At 42.4% G+C, this 24,562-nt stretch overlaps 3 protein-coding genes across 7 annotated transcripts in view; 1 reads left to right on the top strand and 2 right to left on the bottom strand.

Annotated features, from left to right (window-relative positions):
- The window catches only part of LOC109861171 (cilia- and flagella-associated protein 43), a 32,799-nt gene extending 32,659 nt beyond the window's left edge, over window positions 1-140 (bottom strand). Inside the window, 1 exon segment of the mRNA XM_020440703.1 lies at window positions 64-140. The gene's annotated coding sequence lies outside the window, so the exon portion shown is untranslated.
- Window positions 141-509: 369 nt separating this feature from the next.
- On the top strand, window positions 510-4,267 carry LOC109860485 (cysteine sulfinic acid decarboxylase-like). The gene is made up of 9 exons (XM_020439592.1): window positions 510-749; window positions 1,616-1,800; window positions 1,943-2,234; window positions 2,503-2,691; window positions 2,786-2,850; window positions 2,956-3,145; window positions 3,354-3,523; window positions 3,585-3,838; window positions 3,931-4,267. The coding sequence occupies exons 1-8, from the start codon at window positions 525-527 to the stop codon at window positions 3,826-3,828; spliced, it is 1,560 nt and encodes a 519-aa protein (XP_020295181.1). The 5' UTR covers window positions 510-524; the 3' UTR covers window positions 3,829-3,838; window positions 3,931-4,267.
- The window catches only part of LOC109860459 (semaphorin-5A), a 79,984-nt gene continuing 59,536 nt past the window's right edge, over window positions 4,115-24,562 (bottom strand). For 2 of the 5 annotated variants that reach the window (XM_020439549.1, XM_020439557.1), the window contains exons 3-14: window positions 22,751-22,847; window positions 11,710-11,917; window positions 11,318-11,520; window positions 10,808-10,907; window positions 9,941-10,143; window positions 8,888-9,388; window positions 8,407-8,695; window positions 7,822-8,179; window positions 7,543-7,625; window positions 7,091-7,405; window positions 6,572-6,980; window positions 4,115-6,407 (exon numbers count right to left, since the gene is read on the bottom strand). In XM_020439549.1, the coding sequence (XP_020295138.1) occupies window positions 5,911-6,407; window positions 6,572-6,980; window positions 7,091-7,405; window positions 7,543-7,625; window positions 7,822-8,179; window positions 8,407-8,695; window positions 8,888-9,388; window positions 9,941-10,143; window positions 10,808-10,907; window positions 11,318-11,520; window positions 11,710-11,917; window positions 22,751-22,847 (3,263 nt within the window). In that variant the 3' untranslated portion in view covers window positions 4,115-5,910. The remainder of the gene's footprint in view (window positions 6,408-6,571; window positions 6,981-7,090; window positions 7,406-7,542; window positions 7,626-7,821; window positions 8,180-8,406; window positions 8,696-8,887; window positions 9,389-9,940; window positions 10,144-10,807; window positions 10,908-11,317; window positions 11,521-11,709; window positions 11,918-22,750; window positions 22,848-24,562) is intronic. The other 3 variants (XM_020439574.1, XM_020439582.1, XM_020439566.1) reach the window with 3 other exon arrangements.

Here is a 24,562-nt window from a genome sequence, read left to right as displayed (position 1 = left end):
AGTGAAAGCTCGTGATGTAAAATAAAATTTAAAAATATTTATTTTTCTTTTGGATGTACATACATACAAACGTTCACACAGAATTTCTCGACGTCGTAAATCAATACTTGAATCTTGCAGAGAAGCAGAAAGTACAAGGTAGTAGCGTTGCAATTCGAGCGTAAACTGATGGCCGAGGGAGATAACATGGTTCACGCATACATTGTGTGCGTGAACTTCGCACACAATAATCATCATCGAGATTAATGGTTGTACGACGCAATTTGAAAATCTGCAAAAATCAAGAATGCGTTCTTCTGTATTGAAGGAACAATAAAGACAGACTGACGCGTGTAAGCGCGTAATCGTTAGCGAATCTTTTTGACTGCGCGTTCCGACAATCTTCGCCACTACTGAAAGTCCATAGTTTATCGTTACCATGCACTGTAGATTTTCAGTATCGACACACAGTGAATACATCGAAACACCAAAGAGCGAATCTCATGCGTTGCAAATGGGGAGGGAGTCCAGCAAGCGAGACGAATATGGTATTCGATAGATCGTTTAGTAGCGATCGGTCATTCGCTGGACACGCTCGCTTTGTTCTGACCAGACTCAAAGTCAGTGTATTGTTCACAATGGATGAGCCAGGCATTAACGACACAATCGAGTTACTAGAAAGATTCTTGAAGATTCTCAAAGAGGAACAAGTTTTTGATCAAAATGCGCATCATCCTGTCGTGCGATTTCTTCATCCTTCAGAATTACATGTAAATAACAATTTTATTTTGTATAGAAACTTGTAAAATTTTTTTTCTGTTCTCTTTCTCTCTCTCTCTCTCTTTCTCATATAAATATTTTTTTTATATAAATATGTTATAAATATGTTTGTTTATATATATATATAATATAGTACTATCGAATAAATATAAATCGAAGATCAAACCAGTTATATAAAGATACCAGTCATATAAAAAGCACTGGTTTAAAAATCACATTTTTACCGAAGTCTTAAAAGAGGTGATAAGACACGGAAATATTTCACATGATTGCTTTTGACATGTTTACCAGTAGGATTTTTGTGGCAGTATCAAAGAATTTTGATAGGTCATATTAGTCGCACCTAATTTGCCTAACAGATTGTTAAACTCTATACATATATTATAAGACATTTGACATACAAAATGTTATTCTTTCTCAAGAAATTCCTTGTTTAATCAGAATAAAATGTCAGAGAATAATAAACAGTTTACGTATATCTAAATTAATAGTTTTTTCTATTTTATTTAATTGCAAGAGTTCTAGATAATGTAAGACTGACGTTTATTAGTAGTTAAAAACCGAGTAATAAATTTTCAGCCGATAGTGTTGCGTCGCAACCTAATTTCAAAGACGGCCGATCGGTCAAATGTTAACAATAAGATTGTGTTGTTTTTATTAATTTTGTTTACGTAATATGAACAGTTTTTTATTTGGCAAGTAAATTATGCGATTAAAATATTATTAAATACTAGAGAGAAATATCTTCGTATAAAGTTTTTATTTATATAAACTGATATCTGTGTGAGAAGTCTCTTCATTAAGTTTAGAAAAACATTTATCTGTTTTCCTCAAATCTCTATCAATTTTTACACAGAAAGAAATTCCAATTTCGTTGCACGAGGAATCAGCGAGCGACGAGGAAATCGAGAGAGCAATACGACAGACCATAAGATACTCCGTGAAAACATCAAGTCCACATTTTCACAATCAACTCTACGCTGGCATTGATAAATACGGTTTAATCGGTTCCTGGCTAACAGACGTCTTGAACACCAGCATGTAAGAATCTGCGAATGTGTTGAATGAATTGCACAATAAATTCAACAAAGAGAGTAAAATTATGCTCGATGTCATATTTTCAAAATAAAGTAAAGCATTTAATTAATAAAGTATATTACATTTACGCAAATATTTTTGTCAGATATACTTACGAGGTTGCTCCCGTATTTACTCTGATGGAGATGGAAATTATACGAAAATCGGCGGAGCTGTTCGGCTATCCGGCCGACAATAGCGACGGTATTTTGAATCCGGGCGGTAGTTTGTCCAACATGTACGGGATGGTGATGGCTAGATTCAGGAAAACACCGAATGTCAAGGAGCTGGGTTTGCGTGAATCACCTCAATTAGTGTGTTTCACCAGCGAGCAAGGTCACTACTCAATCGTAAAAGCTGCCCATTGGCTCGGCTTGGGCGTTAACAACGTTTACAAGGTACGCGTGTGTAGAAAATGTGTCATATGATCTCTACTTCGTGGATTGTCTGACACCATTAAATGATAAATAATAATCAGTCAACGCGATTATTTTGATTTCGCGTGCAATAAATAGAACAAGGTCTTGCAATCAGTTTCTCATCGCGACGTCTCAGCTGTAAAACTAACTGACGTGAAGTACTAACCGAAGTTTTAAGACAATAATCACATAATATTATCTAGTAAACAAAACGCAATTGTTAAATCTCGCGATTGCACGATTGCAGGTGCAGACAGACGAGTACGGTCGCATGAAACCGAATGATCTGAGACGACTCGTGAAAAAGTCGAGAGATGAAAATAAACTACCGTTTTTCGTGAACGCTACCTGCGGTAGTACGGTGCTCGGCGCCATCGACCCGTTGGAAGAAATTTACGCGATCTGTCAAGAAGAAGAACTCTGGTTTCACGTAGACGTTCGTATGAACATATTGTTTGGTCGGAATTGTTTTCCGTTCGAAATGAACTTCGAGATTTGTTCGGATTGTGATTCAACATATTTTGTTCCAGGCCTGTCTCGGTGGTTCCGTGATATTTTCGAAAAAATATCAGCATCGATTGCTAGGCATTGCATTGTTCGTAATTAGTTATTTTTATTTTATTGCTACCGTTGAGAAAAACAATGATTGATTGACAAATGAGTATTTATTTCTGACTGTTTTATAACGCGGCTGGCTCAGATCGGACTCGCTAGCTTGGAATCCACACAAGATGCTCGGAGTACCGTTACAATGTTCTCTGTTTCTTGTCAAACACAAGGCCGCGTTGGACACGGTAAACTCCGTGAAAGCTAAGTATCTTTTCCAGCAGGACAAATTTTACGACGTGACCTGGGACGTGGGTGATAAAAGCGTACAGTGCGGTAGGAAGGTACTTGCTTCTGATATCGTACACGTTTCTCGAAAACTCGCAGCATGCAACCTCGAGCATCAAGATCTTTGACTTTCTAATCTACGAGTCAAAAAATCTTTTTAAAAACAACGTTTAGATGTCAAAAAAAAAAAAAAAAAAAAAAAACGTTGCTGTGTACGATCGCTGCTTTTGTTCTGTTTTTCATACTTAATTACTGTGCCCAAAGGTAGACGCAATGAAATTTTGGTTAATGTGGAAAGCTCGCGGCACGAGCGGCTTCGAGCAATCGGTGGAGAAGGCAATGTATTGCGCCGAATACTTTCTGAAACGAATTAAAGAGACTCCTGGTTTTCGACCGGTTCTGTCTGAATACGAGTGCAACAACGTTTGTTTTTGGTAAGCGATTCCGCGATGCCGCAAGAATTCGCGATACTCACAACGAATTCTTGTTTTTCAGGTACATACCTCCGAGCATGCGTGGACAGGAAGAGACTCCGATCTGGTGGCGCGATATATCGCGCGTCACCACCAAGATAAAAGAGAGCATGGTTTTAGATGGATCTCTTATGATCGGTTATACACCTTTGCCGAATCTTCTTGTGAATTTCTTTCGCATGGTTGTGAGCTGCGAGCCGCCACCTACAGAAGCGTCTATGGATTACGTTATCAGTCAGATCGAAAGATTCGGAGCCAATTTGTAGAAAAGTATCGGTACGCAAATCGAGAGATGTGAAATTTAATAGAGTTGTACAACTCTACGAGAAGAATATTAAATCATTAATTTGTTATATTTTTCGATTTAGCCACCCTGCACACATACTTATGGTACAACAAGTGTGTGGTACATCGTGATGTGACGTCTTCCGAATTGTATACTGCGTTCAGTCAGCGAATTATTAACTGTAACAATTAAATAGACATATAAAATGTATCCAAAATATAAATATATAATAAATAAAACAATTAAATAAAACATGTGCTCCCAAGGACAATAAAAAAATGTTTGTATTTCAAACAAGTGCGGAGAAATAAATGCATCTGGTACAAGAGTTTTTTACTTGCAATGTACGCAACCTTAACATTGATACTTCGTTCTATTCACAGCGTCGCGATGTCACATGCGTTTTTTTTTTTTTTTTACATATATGACATTTTACATTCTCTTTTCTTTTATAAAGGTACATAAATTCATATATGCAAAAACAAAAGCGATTAAACTTTTCGGTTTATCACTGAATGTTGCATAGTTTGGAAGACATTGGTGAAACTTTCTGAAACACCTCAAAAGTTCCAAAACTAAAAAGTTCCGAACAAAAATGTTACATTCATATTTGCCTCTGAAACTACTATCGTGTTTCATTGGCACAGGATGAGTACGTTGAGAAGGACTTTTTGGAACAAAAACATTACAGATACACGGCAAGCGGGAAAGCAAAAAGTAGTGGTTGCATACGTACATGATTCGCAGGCGCGACTCAATGTGAGCCAATATAAAACGCAATCGTCGCGCAATATACATGTGTGTCTTTATCGTTACACATCTACTATATAATATATGCAATATAATATATGTCTCCGTTATGTCGTAAAGCTTCCGTATAAGAAGACAATTTTTTTATGTCTGTACAAATTCGTTATCTTATGGCACTACTATGTCACTTAGCATAATACGTATAATTGGACACTATGAGTTAAAAACGAGGAAGGAGATAAAGTTTCTCCGCAAGAGAGAGAAACATATATCCGTAACACACATTTTAATATTTTGTACAACGCTATCCAATCTGTCCGTTCTCGGTTGACCGAGCGTTTTAATAATTATTGCCATTCGCTTCCTCTCTTGCTACCTTTGCACACAAACAAACAAAAAATAAATTTACAAATACATAATATATATATATATAAAAACATATGACCTACATGTGTGTGAAAAATTCAGTTGTGCGGTGAAATATTGTGAAACTTTCATATATAAAGTATATGAAAGTTTCACAATGTTATATTATATTTTTTTACAAATAAGTAAAAAAACAAATCAAATGCCCAAGAGTTATGAGCGGGATAAACATTCTCGATTTCCTTTATATTCGTACATTTTCCCATTTTTCTCTCTTTATATACATAAACACAAAAATAAAATTTTTATAATGTCTCTTCCTCGCAAAATAATGAAAAAGACTCTTTCTTTTTCCTGCACTGAGTAACCGGTGAAGAAATACGTCAACGTTAAAGCGTTACTCGCAGATTTACACGTTCGCTCGTAATTTAAAACAACACGTCAATTCGAAAATAAACACATCGCCGTGTCCCCACCGCAACATACCTCCGTCAACATCTACTTTGACATCTTGTTTGACATTGAGCAACACGACGATCTAATAAAAAAGTTGCGGTGTTAATAGCGTATTAAATAACTCTCTCAAACGCGTTTCGAAGAACGTGCATCTTACACTCGATAGGCGCTGTTGCGATCGAACGCACGTGCCTTTTCGTAAATCCGCGTTGTCGTCTTAAATTAATTAAGTAGAAACTCTTTTTCACTTCGCAACAATTATACGTTGTACGTATTTTCGCGCAAAACACTTGTTATCTCCCGTGAGCGAAAGCACGTTCCTGAGTCTTCACATGTGTTTTACTTCAACGGCGATCGACATTCGTCAAGTAGTAAAGTTTTACATACAGCTGCACAAAAAAATCGTTTCGGTCTCACTTGAAAATCACACGTGATTGTAACAACTAGAACACCTAACAAATTCACTGAATGACGACGATGCGATGATAGTTCAGTAGTACTTGTCCTGATCAAGATCGGCACGGATGTGTTGCTGTTGTCCGTGACTGTTACGTTTCAGAGTAGCTGATTCGTAATCGAGACTCTTCGGATACAACTTCGGACTACCGAGACCGTTGACATTAGGATTGGTCTTGCTTCGCAGAGTTCCGGTGCCATTGGTGCTGCCGGAAAAACTGGACTGTCGCTTCGCGTTCACCTGCCGAATCGCCGGCCTCTTTGAAATATTCAGGTCTAGGACGTGCGTGAGCGCGTCGAGTGAACGCCTTGCCGAGTGACTTACCTCTTTTAACGGCACGGTGACGTAAGGATTCTGTTTACTGATATAATGTGGGTTTCCTGGTATGCGCGGCTTGCGTCGTTTCATGTAGCAGAAGTAAAATGCTACGGTTATGGTCAGACCGATGAGAAAACTGACCACACAGCTGCCCACCATCGCGCCCATTGTGATTCTCGAACCCTCGCCGCTCGAAGGCAAGGCATTCACATCTAGAAAAATATGCGCACTTTTCAACACAAACAACCTGCAGCTAACAATTTTCATACCGTAAAACCAATCGTACGACGTTTAAGAACACATAGAAGAGAAATCACATTTTGCAAATGTATTAATGCACATGATTCTTCGGTCTGAAAAAACTAGCTGAACTCACCGTTGTCCATACAATCTGAAAGACAGTCGCGTGTCTCACGAGTCGGCCCTTGACACATGCCAGACCTGTTCAGCAAGCACGTTCGATTTCGGTGCTGTTGACGGTCGCCATCGCAGGCGGTCCAATGCGACCACGTATCCCAACCAGCCAGCGACTCGCAGCTGGGCATCTCGCAGGTCTCTCTGACCAATCTGGGACCGTTGCAACTTTCCGGATCTAGACATTCTCTCGTCCTAGTACGCACACCGATACCACAGGTCACCGAACAGTCGGACCAGTCCGTCCAGCATGACCACTGACCTTCCGATGTATTCACGCCGTTGGAATTCCCACGGCACGAATGTAAGTTACAAAGTCTGCTCTGCGTAGCAACACCACTTTCGCACGGTGGCGACTCGCATTGTCTCATCTATATAAAAAAACAAGTGTTTTTGTATAAATTTAGAGAGATTCTCAGAGAGCTGGCAGAAATTCTCTATCAGTTTGGGCGATGTGATGAACTTACGGGCGAATACTTACTCTGTGTTGGGTGCCCTGTCCGCATGGTCGGTCGCATGGACCCCAAGAGGACCATTCGCCCCAACCGCTCTCGTTGGTAGATTCTGCATCCCTTCCTCTCAGACAGGATCCGTCGTTTCTGCAATAACGTTCCTCTTCCTTGGCGAGCTGCACACGCACGCTCGCAGGATCGTTTGTTTGCGCGCGACAGCTGAACCGAAAACGTTTCTCCACGTAACCGCCGTTGCTTTGCCAGCTGGAGTTCGCAGCCAACCACTGAGTCCATCCCGAATATCGTTTCGTTTCGGGGCACGGGTGAACGTTGCAGTGCTCGACCTGAAATAACATTATTTATTTGTCGTCTCAAACGTCTCAACGCGCTTTCTAATTTTTTCCGATTATAGAAAAAGATACATATAAGAGATACAGAAAGATAGAAAGAGATATTTTCCGAGAGAGATTGTGAAACTTGCCTGATAATCGCATCCGGGACATTCGACGACGCTCTTTGTCGACAATGGGTTTTCACAGATTCTCCTTCTAGTGCGTATTCCTGCTAGATAAACAAACATTTTTCCAAATGTTTTTGTCAAGAAAGTAACACGATATTTTTATACCAATATCATTGTAAAAAAAAAAATAAAACTATCAAAAATACATCGAACAAGTTTCGATTTCGTTACTTGGCCATCTTTTGTGTTGATATCTTCGAATTGTTATCGCGATCGCGACGAATCTCACCGAATACTCACCGTTACACGGCTGCGAACATGAGCTCCAGGGACCCCAGAGCGACCACTGACCGCTCAGAGGCGGCGGAGTGGTTTTGGCGGGACACGGCGGCAGATTGAGGCAGACGATATTGTCCTGGTCGTGACCGACGCAGACGCGTCCGCCGAACGCGGGAGCCGGATTCGTGCAGCTACGCCGGCGGATTTTCATCGCGAGACCGCAAGTTTGCGAGCACGCCGACCAAGCTGACCAAGCGGTCCAACCGCCGTGAACAGTGCAATTTGTTACCCTGACACGCGCACCCGTGCAATTCTCGCCGCCGTGTTGCGGCGGCGGATTGTTGCACTCTCTGGTTTTGCACTGACACGTGTCAATTTTCTGCAATAAAAATTTACAATTTAACTATCAATTTAATTTGAAAAATTTCAAACAAAATTAACAATAATCGATTTGTCTTTATTCAAACAACGGACATAATAAATCCTCTTCCTCTAATTTCGTTTGAGATTTCGATCTTAATGTTACTTGCAAGCGATTACGGACAAGCGCAATTGACGGACGACGAACCTAATAAAATAGATATATACACATGCTTTCACACCAACCTCCGTGTTTTCGTTGTGCGAATGCGAGTGAGAGTGGCCGTTCCCGGAGGAGTGTTCCGCCGTGTCGTGTTGACAGGTTGACCAAGGACTCCACGCGCTCCAGCCTCCGTCTACGGGATCGGTAAGCACCGGACACTTGGTGACCTCCTGATACCAATGATTTGCCAAGTAATTCTGCTTCGGCGCCTGTGCGCACTTCATAAGATGCTCGTCCCAGCCGCAATACGGCTCCTGGGCGTTCAGACACGCTTGACGGCTCCGATGACGATGACACTGTACTGCGGGTATGCTAAAAGAGCAGCGAGAGAATATATTGCTTGAGATACAGTTTTAGCAAAACAAAGACGAGAAGACGAGAAGAGAAAGAGACGGACAATATTTAAGACAATAGGTACAACTTATGCAACCGAGAGAACACACGCGGGGGTTTTAGAATAACGTAACATCATTTATATATTCCCGCTTGCGAAAGTCGTCTTACCGTAGGAGGCCGATCTCCATGCCGACGTAGAGGCTCTGCGTATCCTTGAGAAACTGCAAAGTCATCGGTGGCGAGGGCAAAGGTCCCCAAACCTCGACGATGCAGGTTTCCTGCGTTCTGGGCAGAACGGAGATCTTCTTGATCAGTCCGGCCGCCGTAGCTACGTAAAGAACCGTGACGGCGCGGTGCAGCTTGGTTGGAGTCACGTCCACCGCGATGTGAGTGAATCGCTCGAGGGTCGCGGTGTGCAGCGGTTCCAGCATCGTGCTCTGGACCGCCTCGTCCATCAATTGATAACGCTGATTTTCCGTGGGTATAGGCGGATGCAACGAGTCGCTTGACGGCGTGGTCAGCTGATCGCAACGTTGTCGTTTGTGAGGCGCGATCTGCTTCCTTTCCCAGGCGGCGCCCGCGTGTTCCCGATGCTTGAAAGGCCCGTCAAAACTCGCGGCTATCGCCGACATGTTGAACGCGCAGATCGCCGACCCCGCAATGCCGTTACTGCGGAAGGACGAGAAGAGAAAAGAATTTTCTGATTAGAGAGTCGCGGCGTTTGTGTTGTTCGTTGCGCGCCTGAGAAGAGTTGCTTGTTCTTGTATCAAAAAAAAAAAACAATGTAACATTTGCAAAAACTTTCTGACAAACGATGAAACAAATTATAAAATAATAAAACAATAAATGACGGATTTTAACACGGAAATTAAATGAAATAATTCGGCAATGTTTTGAATTTTCGACACACATTTCATACAGGAGTTTTACTACAATAACGTGTTTTAACTACGAACTCGCTTTCAAATAAAATGCAATGAGGTCGCAATCTATTCGTTTGCAACGAACACAATGTGTTGCGATGCCCACATTTGGATACTGTGTTATAAATCAATGTCGTTGCGGAATATTAAACGTATCGCGTATCGCATAATCAATTTGTCATTTACCGTGTCTTGTTATCCTTCTGGGATGATGTGCGCACAGACATAAATGCAGACGATAATTAATGCGAATTAATCTGGATTACTCCAATAACGATACGAACGTATATATACTCACATAGGAGTGGTAAAGGTCGCGTAGACTATTCCCTCTTCCGGATGATACGCCGCGCCTTGGATCTCGTCGTAATAGAATGGAAACTCGCCAGGAAGGGAGCAATTCAGACGGGCTTTGCTGAAGGTCGACCATACGTCTTTCAACCACTTGGCAATTCCGCCACGATCGTTTTTGCAGACCCTCGCTATCCTCGAGTACACTTTCTGCAACCGTTGTCGCGTGTAAACTTCCTCGTTTGACGAGTAGACATTTTTTTAAACGCGGCGGTATATAAATATTATCATCCGTGTTAATTTGTTTAATAAACAAAAATCAAAAAACAAAACGGGAGAGAATGTTTTTTAAAGAGTGCATGCGGAAGCGGTTTTTAAACTGTCACGCTTAAAATATCGATCTTTCAGGCGTAGTTCAGACGTGGAGTGTTGAATAAATTAATCCACGCGACGAGAGAGGCAAAAACGTAGCTTTAAAGCGCGGCTTGATCGAGGCGCGATTACACACAGCTGTACGTAAAATGTTTCATTAAGTCTGTTCCGTAAGCGGTAATTTGTGCGGCGATACGCCGAGAAAATGATAAACATCGCGCGAACCGCGATAATGTCGGGGGGAGAGATGTAGTGATTTTTTACTTTTTTTTCGCGCGCGCGCGCGCGAGAAGAAAATCCGCGACGCGTCGCTCGTTTTGACCGACACCGTAAGCGGCTAATTATACGCCTGACGCGCGCAAGTCAGCGAAGAGACGAGATTGCTAATCGCGCGCTTCTTCTCTGGTACATACATCCCGGATGATAGAGGACGATAGAAAATGCGCGTACGAGCGAGCGCTTGTCACGACGGATTACCGCGCGAGGCATACATCGATCTTACCTTGCCGCAGTTGATGTACTCCACGGCGGATTCGCGAAATAGAAAGTACACGTAATCCTCGGTCTCGAAGCTGCCGACAAACTGCGGATCGTTCAGCCACCTGAAAAAAAAAAGCGCGTATAGAAATCGGTGCGATAACTTTGTCGAGATGCGACAAAGCAAGAATGATTTTGCAGTTTGCTTGTTGTAACAGACTACCGCAAAAATATCAAATCTGACTTAATCCTTCGAAGTAAAATCTATAATAACGCTACACGTGTAATATTTTTTTGTAACAAATTTGTGCCCAAACGTTTTTTCCAAACAATCAGAGCCGTAATTAAAATTTATATGTAACTACAATTGAAGTTTCTTATTGGCTTTTTTTGCACTTCAAATAAATATCTGAACGTTGCGCTTGAGAGACACAATTGTAACATGAAAATAAACAAATCTCAACATTTGATTAATTTATTGAAATAAAGTGAAATCGGCGATATTGGAATATCTTTTCTCAGGAAACGAACGTACTTGGAATCGTATTGTTGAGTTCGTAGGCTCGGGGGGGCCAGTGTTCTATAGATTGCAGGATCGGCTCCGGAGAAGTCGGTCGGTGTGCCGGCAAACAGTCCCAACGAACCCCTCGAGAGAAGCGCCGTGACATTCGCATGAGGCGAATACGGGCACATGGCGACGCCCGACATCTCGTTGGTCACGCTCGTTATATTCTCAATCTGCGATTCATACGATTGTTAAACTCCGTGTGCGGAGTCACGGTAGCAAAACGGGTTTTTCTACGCAAAACAAAGTCGCATCGACGCGTCGTATAGGCGCGAAGCGCACGCGTGAACAAATATACACGCAAATGTAGAGATTTCTGTTAGTTCCGCGATCGGACCGGGTTTCCGTTCCGAGAAACGTACCTCTCGCCACGTGCACCATGGGCTGAAAGCGTAAGTGCCGCAGGTGAAGAGACTCTTGCCGTTGCTAAGGAGCACCTTGATGTAATTATGACAGTCCTCCACGCTCTGGCCTTTATTCTGACAGGTGTTGACCTTGTCCTCCGGCGCGAGCCACAAAGCGTGCTCCAGGTCCGTGAGCGACGTCAGAGTCAAGCGGTACAAGTTATCTCTGGAAAGAGAGACGTCGTCGCATCTGTTTACATTTTCATCAAAAGTGCATCGCATTGTTCGCGCGTTACACGTGGCACGAAACGCAATTCCGCACACGCGCTTTCAAAGTATTCTCCTCTATTTTACCTAAAAATGCACAATTTTATTTAATTTCATATTTCTCTAGAAAAGAAGGAATCTTGAAAGAATGGCTCAAAGGAATGCAAAAAAAAAAAAAAAAGTACGTGCTGCAAAAAAGCATGGGAAAACTGTGCCGAGTTTCGGTAAGCTCGTGACGGAATCCGTGACCTGGAAGCGCGCGAATCTTCCCTAACCCGCTTTCGGTGGATTTAATTAAAAAGTTTCTCCCTATTGAAGTCGCGTACAAAAGCGACCGTCGATGCGAACGAAATGTCGTCGACAATAAACACACGTAGGGCGACGTGTCATATTATTTCTATTTTAAATTGAAAAATAAAGTGTAAAACGTCAGCGTCGACGAGCGAAGACGAATGTGTGACGACTACGGCTTCTATCTTATATGAGATATATACGTATATTGTACTTGCGGCAACATCACGCATTGCATTCGCAAGGTCGTTGTGAGCCAGTTAGAGAACAAGCTCCTCTAGCCGGACGATTTATCATCCGGCATCTCTCTGTTCAATGATATCCCCGACCGCTATTCCCGAGATGCTGGATTATATTCATGAATTCCGCGGTGGCACGCTCGATCGCGCGCTATTCCATTTATCCGCTAATAAACGCGTATGCCGCACGTACGTATGTACGTATCACTGCGCGCATCGTGTTACGCACGTCACGGACGGCGAGTGCAAACGCGCGTATAAACCTATCGTTAACGCGATATTGCTTATCGCGGCTAAATTGCGACTCGCGGCTTCTGATCCTTCGTTCGATTAAAAATCTTTCGCGTTTAATTTTAACGGTATAAACTAATGTTGACAATGGAGATAAGCGATTTTAGCATCGACTGCGCGTCAAGACAACCACGCGTCTCGTGCTCGCGAGTCTTCACAGCTCGCAGAAAAATAAAATAACTTTTATCGCATCTTTCGTGCTCTTCACACTTCAGAAGAAGAAGTAGAATATTACGTAACGTGTTTTAGCGTAACTGTGCGTAGTGTCACAAGCGAATCTTTGACGCGTTAAAAAAAAATTCAAGAATAATATACAGACTAATATACTTTTTTGTAAGAAGATATTTTGAATAATTTTATGAACACATTTTTGTGCATTTGTAACTGCAGGCGCAAGTCTTGATTGTAAATAGAAAAGAAATCTATCTCCAAACTTCAAGTGAAAATATTTCACGAGATTCTTGATCCAGTAAGGAGTGAAGACGTATAAGATACGCTGTATATATATATATATATATAAGATACGTACATATATATATATATATATGTATATGAGAGTCGTTCGATTTTTTAATGAGAGATAAGGAAAGACAAAAGAGATCGGCGATGTAAAAACTGAAAGAAGAAAACTTGTTTTAAAACTCTTTCGAAGATCGAAACGAGTACACTTGAGTCGCGCGCTAACGATCCGCGAGTGAATGGCAAAAGGTCTAGGACGTATCTCCCCTGATGAGCGGAAAAGTGCTTTTCCTATGGAACAAACGCCTTCCGAGGAATGCGCGACTTGAGAAAGAAGCGGCGGAGGTGTGTGCTCGATATCTCTCTTTCTTGGGCGATATAAAGGAGAGACTTCGAGAAGCGTCATTCTCCCGTGTGCGTATGTGTGCGCTTTCCGCGGAGAGTGTTGCAGCGCGAGTTCGCCCAATCTCGAAACGTTCGCGTGAAGCACTCACAGGCGGCGGCAGCCAACGGAGGCGTACTCGGGTTTGACAGCGGCTTCGAGGAGCCCTCGAAAACTCCTCGGACGACATTCCACGGCAGCCCACTTGACTCCGATGCGACGTACACTTATGCTGCGTACGTACGCGAACGACGCGTATACACGGCGCTTCGCCGCTCGTGAGAGAACACGAGAGAGTCGAGCGACTACTCTCTCTCAATATTCTCGTTCAACGTGATCGGTCAGAGAGATCGAAATTTCGTTTTCTCGAATCGGGAAATTTTTTTAAATCTGGTTTTGCGAAATAATTCCAAGCCAGAGAGGCGTACGAAAGTCTCTTCAAAAATGTATGTACATGCGCGATGCGTCAAATATAAAAAATTTATATAAAATAATAACATAGTTTGCGCGTAAAATGTCCAAAGTGTTTTTATTCGCGTGAATTTAACTAACTTTCTCGCTATATCTAATTTCATCGCGAAAAATTCGCAAAGCTTTTTTGTTTCTCAGAAAGAACGCCGACTTACGGCCGCTTTGCATCGCCGCGGACATAACACAAGTGCTCGAGTGCACCCGTTGATCATGTCTCTCTGTAATTGCGTGCCCGGCAACTCCGTATACACACGCCTTTTGTCAAATCAGCTTACTTTAATTTATGCACCGATCGCCGCGCTGCAACTCGCAATTCATCGCACCCTCTGACGTAACGTATACGCGCGGCAAACCGTCGCGCCGTATTCTGTTCGAACGCTTCGGGGGACCGCGCGAGCATTCATTAGACTTCTCTATCAGACCCATTGAGCCGCCGCCGGGTGTTAATAGTCCCGATTAATAGCCGCAATGTAAGATCGTGCGTCTTGTACTCCTTTCAGAAAGGATTGATTTTATTCAAGCGCTCAATTCCCAACAGCTTTCTACGCAATAAAACATTCGAGAACGGACAGAGAGAAAATTTCAATTCCAAAACATTCCAGTTAGACGAAATTTTATTTTTGTCCGAAGAATTAAATAATAATAAATTCATTGTTGTTTAATTGTTGCAAAATTATACATTGTAATTTCCAAAAATCTCTTGTAATTTCTTGATTACATGTATATTTTGACGATCGTGCGTTGGCACCTTGACATTTTCATGAAAGATCTGATCTCGATTGATCGAGGGATAAGTGTGGGAAATCTGGGGCGTTCCATATCGATCGTAATTCACGATACGAAAACCTTTTCTGTCTCTCTCTCTCTCTCTCTCTCTCTCTCTCTCTTGCATCCTGCACCAACTGGGCAAAAGCGATAGCGGCGGTGGTATATAGGAATGCACCGACGGAAACCGCAACGAAGCATAAACGGCGCCTACGTGGGCGCCCCACGTCGCGGCACCGCGCGCGATAGTTGGAGCAGGTAATTATTATTTAAGTGGAGTATAAGTGCGTGCACAGGGACTGGTTGTGCATGCCAATTAATAGTCGACACTGTCGCCGCGTGCGCGCCCGATCGCGGCCGTCCATCTACATATCGGCAGCCTACCTACGTGCGACCGCCGCGATAGCCGTGTGCGTACGTTGGACCAGGGCGCGCGTACACACGCATCGTCGAAGGGATATCGCGCTATTTTTTCCTCTGTGTGTCTTTGGCGACGTAACAAGGCCGTCGGTCGCGACACCGATGAATTTATGTCGCGCAGAAAAGAAACTGGAGTTCAATTCGAGTCGAAAGAATTGCACGATCTGTGCCGTTACGCGTATTTATAAAATAAAAAGCCACACGCTTGCGAAAGAATCTGCGATTTTTGATATTCAATACTCCCAAACTTTCTCTGCTAGAGAAAAATAATATAACTCGAACTCGCGGATTTTCTTGTCCGTCGCCTATAATTTTTTCTCTATGCGTTTCTTATTTATTATTATTATTATTTTTTTCTTTTTTGATCGGATCAAACGGGACTCGCGCGAGACCCAATTTTACAAGCGGGACTTAGATATCGCACGCCAAGTTTTACAGACGTCAATCACTGTCTTTCATATTTTCTTGTTGGGACATGAGTTCGCGCGAAGTAGGCGGGTGGTAAAGCAAACTCGATGTTACCGTCGCGTCGCGTGACACGCTGAGAAACACCTCGATCTCGCGGGAACGAGATACGCGTGTGTATAATAAGCCGTAGTATTGTCGTACGTACGCTGTTTATTTTAAATTATCGCGTCGAATTTTGCAATATAAAGACGATGTAGACATAAAATAACGTTCGTACGCCTGTCTTGACGAGAATTGTAAAATTCAATCTACGTCTTGTATTAAGGTAAACAATTTTACATATCACCGTAAGAAACAAACGCGATTCTTTCTTCGTTGGAAGATCAACAAAATTGTGTAAAAAAAAAAAAAAATAATAATTACTGTAAAAAATAGCAAAAATATCTATACTCGTACAAATTTACATTGTGAAGGTAAACAATTCTCGTAGTTTTCATTTGTAAAAAAATAAAAAAAACTTTAACAAAGTATTGTGTAGATATATCTTTTCTTGTCGCTCTCGAAAATAAACTTCGTTTATTATTATTCTTAAATAGCGCTCTTTTCGGTCCATCTTGAAGAAGCAAGTTTGTTATTCTCGTTCTAGTCCCACGGATAAGCATAAGTGAGTCGTAAGTAGATACGTTCACGATCCGACGTACATACGTTGTTTATTGTCCGAGTGGCACATTGAAACAGATTACTTCCTGCTCAGTGAACAAATACCTCTTTAGACCCCCGCCGGTACGAACGATGATGACTGCGCTATTGCGCCAGCTGTGTGCGCGCGGTTCTTCTCTCCTCTCCGTTGCTGCGACCGTATAATTCGCGTCTCGCGCCTCAAAAAAAAAAAAAAATCAAATTACGAGAGACCCTCTTGCGATAATCGATTCGTTATGCGAAAACGTTAACAGATGCGCGCTTTTGCGACGATTATATTAGCGCGATTATACGATTTTACGAAAAAAAAAAAACAACAAATTAATAATGGATATTCATGAAAATAGCGTCTAATGATAATAAACGATGAGAAATACACTTGTGATGGAGTCGCAGCAGATTTCACGACGATGAAACCATACTTCAACGTGTCGAGCCGGCACGTGCAGATCTAAAACACCGTCGTATAAATGTTGTTAAGTAACTGTGAAAGAGCGCGCATCGATTTTATTGAAGCGGACGCGCGGTACAGATCGCTATGGCGTCTCATAAATATTCAGTCATCATATCATCGGTCATTTGCAACCTCCGCGCGAGGCGCGTGGCGAAAAGTGCGCGCGGATCCGTTATCGAAGACACACTAGAGACTCTGGATAGGCTCTCTCTTCCCCGAGAGAGTGTGGTAACGTTCACGGCGTTTGCGCGCGTTGAATAATAAAAAGAAGACACGATGTGACCGCGGCCACATGCAAAAACGCACAAGGCTGCCGGGGACGCGGGGACCAATATCAGGTTCCGTAGGCGGGATAACGACAAGCCGCGCTCGATCTCTCTCGCGACAACCTGCACACACGTCGCGAGATCGACGGTCCTATAAATAAGGCTGCTTATACGCTACAAGATAAATCTCCCGGTAACGATTTGTCAAGGCGCGGCGCGCGTGGCTGCGATACGCGCGAAAATCCTTTTTTTTTTTTTTATGCCCGCGACATTACCGCAAACCCGGACGACGTAATGTCTGTATGTATATCGGCGCGAAATATCGGTGAATTTGTTTCGTCACCGGAAAAGCAGAGAAGTTAAACTTCTACGTGTCGCGTGAGCGCGACAAAAAGAGAGAGAGAGAGAGTTGTACAAACGGAAAAATATTTTTTCTTCGCGATTCAAATGTTATTTGTCAACAAAATAAACAAACACACAAAAAAATATCAAAGTTAATTAAGAGAGAAAAACTACTTATGTGTTAATTATTGAAATTTTACCTATATATTTCGTGCGGATGTTTCGAAACGTATAGACAAAAATCTGATCCCGCATATCAGAGACGGAAAAACAAAAGTTTAGGAATTGGAGGAATATGTATGTATTCTCCGCGCGTATCCGACATATATATATTTGAAGAAAATGCATTCTCACAGTGTAAATACGGGTTCGAGATAAGCTTACTCAGCGGATTCTAATAAAACGCGGTGAGATTCGCCAAGAGAGAGAGAGAGAGAGAGAGAGAGAGAGAGGGAGAGAGAATCGTTCGGGAGAAAATTGTTCGGCGAAATGTGTTCACTCCGCCGGCGGAGTATATCGATATGAAAACGATAGATAGAATTGACGGCAGAGATCTCACGTACTTCGTACACTCCGGCGCAACATCGTAAATACGATACGATCACGTTGGCGCGGCCATGTATGAAAATTCTCAACACCTGCGGCTGTGGCTGTCACGAGTAATCTCGCGCGAACCCGAAAAAAAAAAAACTTTTACTCACGTCGCGTAGTACATCTCCGGCTGCCGTTGTCGGTTCCATCCGAACAGAAAACGACAAGATCACGCGCGTAGAGAGGTAGAGAGAGAGAGAGAGAGAGAGAGAAAGATAATCTCTCCGCGAGAAATTTCCCGATGAAAGACCTTCTCGAGATGAGAGCCGGGCGAGACTGTGTCGTACATCATTTCGCGCTCGTCGTCTTTCGAGGCGCTTAAAAAGAAGTTCGCAGATTGAATAAACAAGCGAACGCGGGAGAGTAACATCCGTGTTATTTAGAAAGTTTTAATTGAAATATGAACGTCGTCGTGTCAAACGTTGCCGCGCTATAACCTACCTATTCGCATCGTACTGTAATTCAAATCTCGGACGGAGAGCTTATTTTTGTGAAAATGTCGTTTCTGCCCGAGTTTCCGTCCAATAAAAACGGGCGCACTTACAATTAAAACTGACGTATTTTCAACTGTGAAAAAAAAATATATTCGATATTTCTCCAAATGCAAAAATAAAATTATCCTACATCATTTTTCGCGCGTTGTTGCACTCGCTTTTCCGAGTCGATGTTTTTCGCACAAAATTTTATTCTCGGTGTTTTTATTCTCTCTGAATATTTGCATTACAGAATCACGAATGCAAATCGGTGAAAAAAAAAAAATAAAAAAAAAAAAAGAAATTCGTTATCGGGGATATTGGGAGACGGCGTGTTGGAACAGTATTTGCGAGCAAGCAAGCAACTGTCGCACTTTGCGAGAAACCACACGAACGTGGGCAGCGGCTAATAACTGACATTCTATTAATAGAAAGCGCTTGGAGGCGTATACTCTCTCTGTTTTACGGATCGATTCAACGATCGAACGAACGATCGATCGATCGTTCATTCGATCGGGGCCAGAGCTCGACGATTTCGCGCGACATTCATGTCGCGTGTACGTACGTATGTACGTACGTACAGTTACGTGCGCGTATGCACGCGATCGTGCAATGTACTTTGCGTGGGTAGAACACATTTTTTTCGCAATCAGTTTGCGAGTGTTCGTCGCGCAACCACATGAGCCGTGCTGATAATGCCAATTTTAAATCCACTCATCAGCTAAAATTTTATCTCGCGACCTGATAAAAACGAAAAAGTAGCGCAGATTATCTTTTTGTCGCATAAAAAAGATTTATATAATTGTGGACTCTCCGATAAATTTCTCATTCTCTTTGCATACATAGTTAAAGTACATTTATTTATAAATGCCTCGGTTCTCTTTACATATACACCGGTAAATAAATTTACATTTCCTCTACATTGTCAGCAATAAATTTATTTATTTAAAGTACACGTTATATATGTATAAATTATAATCAAGAATTGCTTGCCAGCCGAAAGAGCTGAATACATTACATTGCGCGTTAGCGTTTGAAAAATTAATAAAACCAAGTTAACGTCCTCAATTAATGATTCAGGAAGAATAGTTTGCACTCCGCTGCTTTTTCGTTGCGAATAAATTATCTGCGACTGTTATATATTAGCCGTGCGGATTAAATTAACCACTTAACTTATTGTCAATCGCGAGATATGCAGATAAAAGCCGCGAGACGACCAGTCCCGAGAAACTAGTCTCGCTAACATCGACTGCTATCTTTTCGATATACTATATTTCTTGATAAACGTTCTCGAAGCGGGTGTAAGATCAACCCCCCAGGCGGGGAACGTCCGCGTGCGCGAAAGTAGCGGACGCGGCGAGCAGTCTCGAAGACGCGAACACGTCGTCGTTGTCGTCTTCTTTCGCGCGCATCCTCCTCTCGGCATCAGTCCGGTCCGATTGAGATAAACCGGTATAGTAGCAGCTCGGTCACTCTAGCGCTCGCCGCTTTACTCGAGCACCTACACACGAACTGGTTCTCGAGAAACGGCGTCGCCGTTTCCTGCTCCCGATCTCCATCCCGTTCGTCCCTCTCGTTAAAAGCGTACGTAAAAAAATGTTAAAACATGTACGCACAAATGTTATTAATGACATGCGCGTTACGATACAAATTTCGTGGAACAAGTGTGGGTATATCCTGCTGTTGCTTTTTTTGTATTTCTCTCTTATATTTTCTTTTCCTTTTTTTTTTTTTAGTCTCTTTCTTCATCGAATATGGCGTGCGACTTTTCCTGCTTCGGAAGAAAGGTTTGTTTTCTTTCACCGAACTAGAGAGAAAGATGCCGCAAAAAAAAAAAAAAAGGCGTTTCTTCAGCCCTGAAAGCGCCGTTAGTCTCTCTCACCTCCGCGAGCGCGAACCTGTAATTTGTATATCATACAAGTCGTCCCGCGAGTGCGCGGTTTCGTGCGAAGGAACGATCCGCGCGCTTATAACGCGCGGTGTAACGAGCGCGACCGGCGGGCAAGTTTCAAGCATCATTCGATCTCTCGCCGCGGATAAAATAAATCGCGCGAACACGTTTCGCGCGACGATGATTTTCAGAAAATAAGTAATTTCGTACTTCCCGTAGCGCGGCAATTCCACACACGCGATTTTAATCGTATAAGACACGTATAATAATCTCGCGCTACATCGCACACACCGGAGTTCGAAATCGTCTAGTTTTTATATCCGGAGCCGGTCTCACCGACTCCGATTAAACGTTAACCGGCCAATGAAATTTACGTGTTGCCACCTCAAAACTGGTTGCGCCTAATCTAATTTCTTAACAGCTGTCAAGAAAGTTCTAAGTTCTTGCAAATTGGCAATTTGTACATTTAATTGGATGATTAAGTTTTACCACGGTGAAACCTTAATATCTCCCCCGATGACATAGCGCGCTACATATATTATTGTTTAAGATTTCCATTTTGTAACAAAAAACACGTGAGATTTGCTTTGAAATGTCATAGTATTGAACAACGTTGAAATATCCGGCTTGGTGGAGAAAATATTCGCGAGAAGTTTGTCACAAAAATTAATCCTCGCACGCAACGCACCTTTCTGCGAATCCGTAATATAGCATTTACAAGCATCCCGTATTGTGAGTCGACGATTCAACTTTTTGTCTCGATCCTTTTAACAGCAAGTAGGCGACTGACTCGGTTAAGGAATCGATCTTTCATGTAGTTCGACGAGCGTCAATGAGACGTGGCCGTTACTTTCTCGTCGTTTTTCTTTCGCGAAAATCGCGTCGCAAAACAAGAAGAGAAAAACCTCCAATTGAGCTTTCTCGGTTAGCGCGTGGACTCTTTTCTCGGGCGCGAAAATGGATCGGATCCGCTTTTGCAGCCGTCGTACGTTATCCAATTTGGCGCGTCGCCAGGACGTCTCCTGACGTTAGAAACCGGCTGTCGCAGGAACGAACGGACGGTGCATTGCACCCTTCTTCAACCGTGGGTCCGTGTTGTGTCTGTACGACGTCGTCGTCGTCGACGTTGCGAGCGTTGTCGACGTCGTCTTCTGCAATACGCGCTCTCACCGCGCAAAGTCACTCGCCACCGCTTTCAACGCTTTATTTTCTCCTTCCCTTCTGTTTTATCGCCGTTTATTTCGCCACGTGCTCCGACGCGTTTACTCCCGAACCCGTTCGCAAAAAACGATCGAACGAAAGGCCTCTCTCTCGTTTAACCGCAAATATCTCGTTAAATTTGATCGATGATTGGAGAAACTTTGAGGTATTCCCGAATGTGTGTCGAATAAGATTTAAAGTTACGGTTAAAATATCCCACGCGATTAATCGGAAGATGATTACGGGATTCGAGCTTCAGATGGTGTTGTAGAACACAACACGTTTCGACAAAAAAAAAAAAAAATGGACAGACTTATTATTAAGACTCTGATATATTGTCGTTGCGAGCGTGAGATCATAAATTATCGCGTCAAAATGTGACAATCCGATGATGCGATTTCATCATCGTCAAAGCGATCGAAAAAATATATTATCGGCACAAAGTAGATCCTCACTCCGAGCCTTCAATTTTGATCTCTACGAAACGTTTTTTTTTCCGGAAGACGTTTTCCAGAAAACTCTCGTTATTGAAGTTGTTACTGCGTGTTACGACGAACAATAAAGAACAAATTCTATACTGCCCGCGGCTAGTTATCGTCGTTCTCCAACTTCTCGGCGAGGATTGTGAGCGATTTCGATTTTACTGCGAAAAGCCGAACATCTGGGCAGTTCGTTATTCGCTTATTGATCTTATATGTTGAAACTCGAACAATTTCGAGGAATCACGCGCTTCTCTGTTAATTAATGTAAATTACTGTGTGAGCTTCTCGCTTCTAGTTTAACTGGTAAAAACATGAATATGTTTAAAACAATAATATGTGCTTCTATGATATGATACGTTGTAATAATAATAATATATAATATTACCTTCAATATAATATTTACTCAGTTTGTTTGTACAAATTTCTACGCAAACAGATAAATTTCACACAACTAATGTATTTAATTGTATTAATTTATACACGCAAAACACATTTGTAAATAATATAGGAAAGTATATTACTCTACACAAGTTGTGTGTTAATTAAATAACAAATTAAATAATTCTATAAAATTATACGTACAAGATAAATACAGCTGTGCAGATTTTGTGTTAAATAAAAAAATTTCAAGACAAGTGTTGCGAGACGAAAATGTAATATATGCATACCGCGCTCCAACGACGACTTGCTGCCGCGCCACGTCGAAGAGCAGCTGAGAATAAGTTGTGACTCCTTCTTGTCGAAACATGCTGGTATCCGCTAAATCTGTAACACAACGAGACATGCGACTTACAGACACGCGAGCTCAAGGACATATTGCTGAGAAATACTGTTAAAATAAAATCTCTTACGTGTAATTGACGTGCGTGACTTTACAAAAACACATTGTGAAATTATATTTTAACTTTTGAGACTGTGTTTGAAACAAGATCTTCGGTGGACGTAGGTTTTGCGCGTTTGGTTTCGTCGTCGTCGCGAGACTAAACAGAGCGAAACACGCGCGTCGCAAGCAATAAGTGAATAATCGAAGGTACGATTTCGCGGCGACTAGACAATCTTGTCTACCGTATACCTCATCTCTTATTCGATTGAAGTGCGTATATCCGTTAGGAAATTAGTTTTTTTTTTTTTTTTTTTTTTTTTTTTTTTTTTTTTTTTTTTTTTTTTTTTTTTATGTATACTAGGTCAGTTTCTCGCATTATTCCAGTTGAGAAAATTCTTCCGACACGTATTATGTACAAGCGAAACGCCGCTGAAATTTTTCTGCGGTAAAACGTGCTTAATCAATAAAACATAATAGATAAGAATCTCGAGTAAATAGACAGACCAACGTCTCAAGAGTAGCTTGCGAAGTTTCGATCCTCAATCCGGGAGGTGAGAGAACCGGTACGCAGGTGCTAAAAGTCGGCTCGAGGTGTCATAATTACCGAATCGAGTGTGTCGAAAGCGGCTTTCTTTTTTCGCTCCCGGTAGTTGTTTACCCGTAATAGCTCGTAATTCAAGTTAGATCAACACGGCCTACACCTACGGGCGACAACACGAGTTTTTCGTCTCTTTAGGGAGAGGTCGCGTGTTTCTTCTGACTGAAACATCAGCGAGCCTCGAGTGGATAATTTGTCGGCCGCACAAACGCTATCAGTAATTTAATATTTTGTAACATATGCTTTTGAACAATAATCGAGCCCACTTTCTCAGTCGCTTCGAGTATTATTATTTCATTACGTGACGTTCTTTGCAAAAATTATTTCTCCCTTATTCAAACTGTGGTCCGAACTTATTACGTCGTCGTGTCGAATTTTTTCCGAGATATTCAATCAAAATTCGTAGTAAATCATCAGGCAAATCCTCAAAGAGGCGAGTGTTGCGTGTTTCACGGTTTGCGTGAAATCACTCACAACGAAGAACGCACACGCTCGTGCGTTCTCAGAGTAATTCTGAACATTATTGAGAATATGTACGTAGAGAAATTTTCTCGAGACAAGGACCACCTTGCGCGACGATAATTGGCGGCTCGTAGAAACAGAAAGGAAGAAGCGATTTACCTCGATTTTCTTTCATATGACTTTTCGTTGACACCGCGTGCGCTCTTTGCGTTCTTCGCGCCGATGTCACGTGTATATGATATTCCGTACGCGCGCGCGGCGTATTCGAGTATGTATGTACGTGCGCTATCGAGATATAACGATCGAACTTACTAAACTCGCCACGTGAAGCAAACCTTCGATCCTCACAGCGGAGGAGAGAAGCAAAGGACGGAGGAGGAAGTATACGCCGGTGAATGCCGACAGAAAAGGAAGAACCGCAAAGAACATGCCGGGCGTTCTTCTTCCGTTGCTATATAAACGCGCGCGAAGCCTTTTCCTCTCCTCTCGCTCAACTCACGCTACTTGTACACAGTTTGTCCGGAAAGTTCCCGGACTGATTTTTTCTAGCGCGGGTAAGCGGCGCTATCGAGCGGTCAACGCTGGAACTACTTAGTA

Source organism: Pseudomyrmex gracilis, unplaced genomic scaffold (genome assembly GCF_002006095.1).
Source record: "Pseudomyrmex gracilis isolate BER0280 unplaced genomic scaffold, ASM200609v1 scaffold_8, whole genome shotgun sequence".
NCBI classification, from domain to species: domain Eukaryota; kingdom Metazoa; phylum Arthropoda; class Insecta; order Hymenoptera; family Formicidae; genus Pseudomyrmex; species Pseudomyrmex gracilis.
This window is presented reverse-complemented; position numbering and strand designations above follow the sequence as displayed.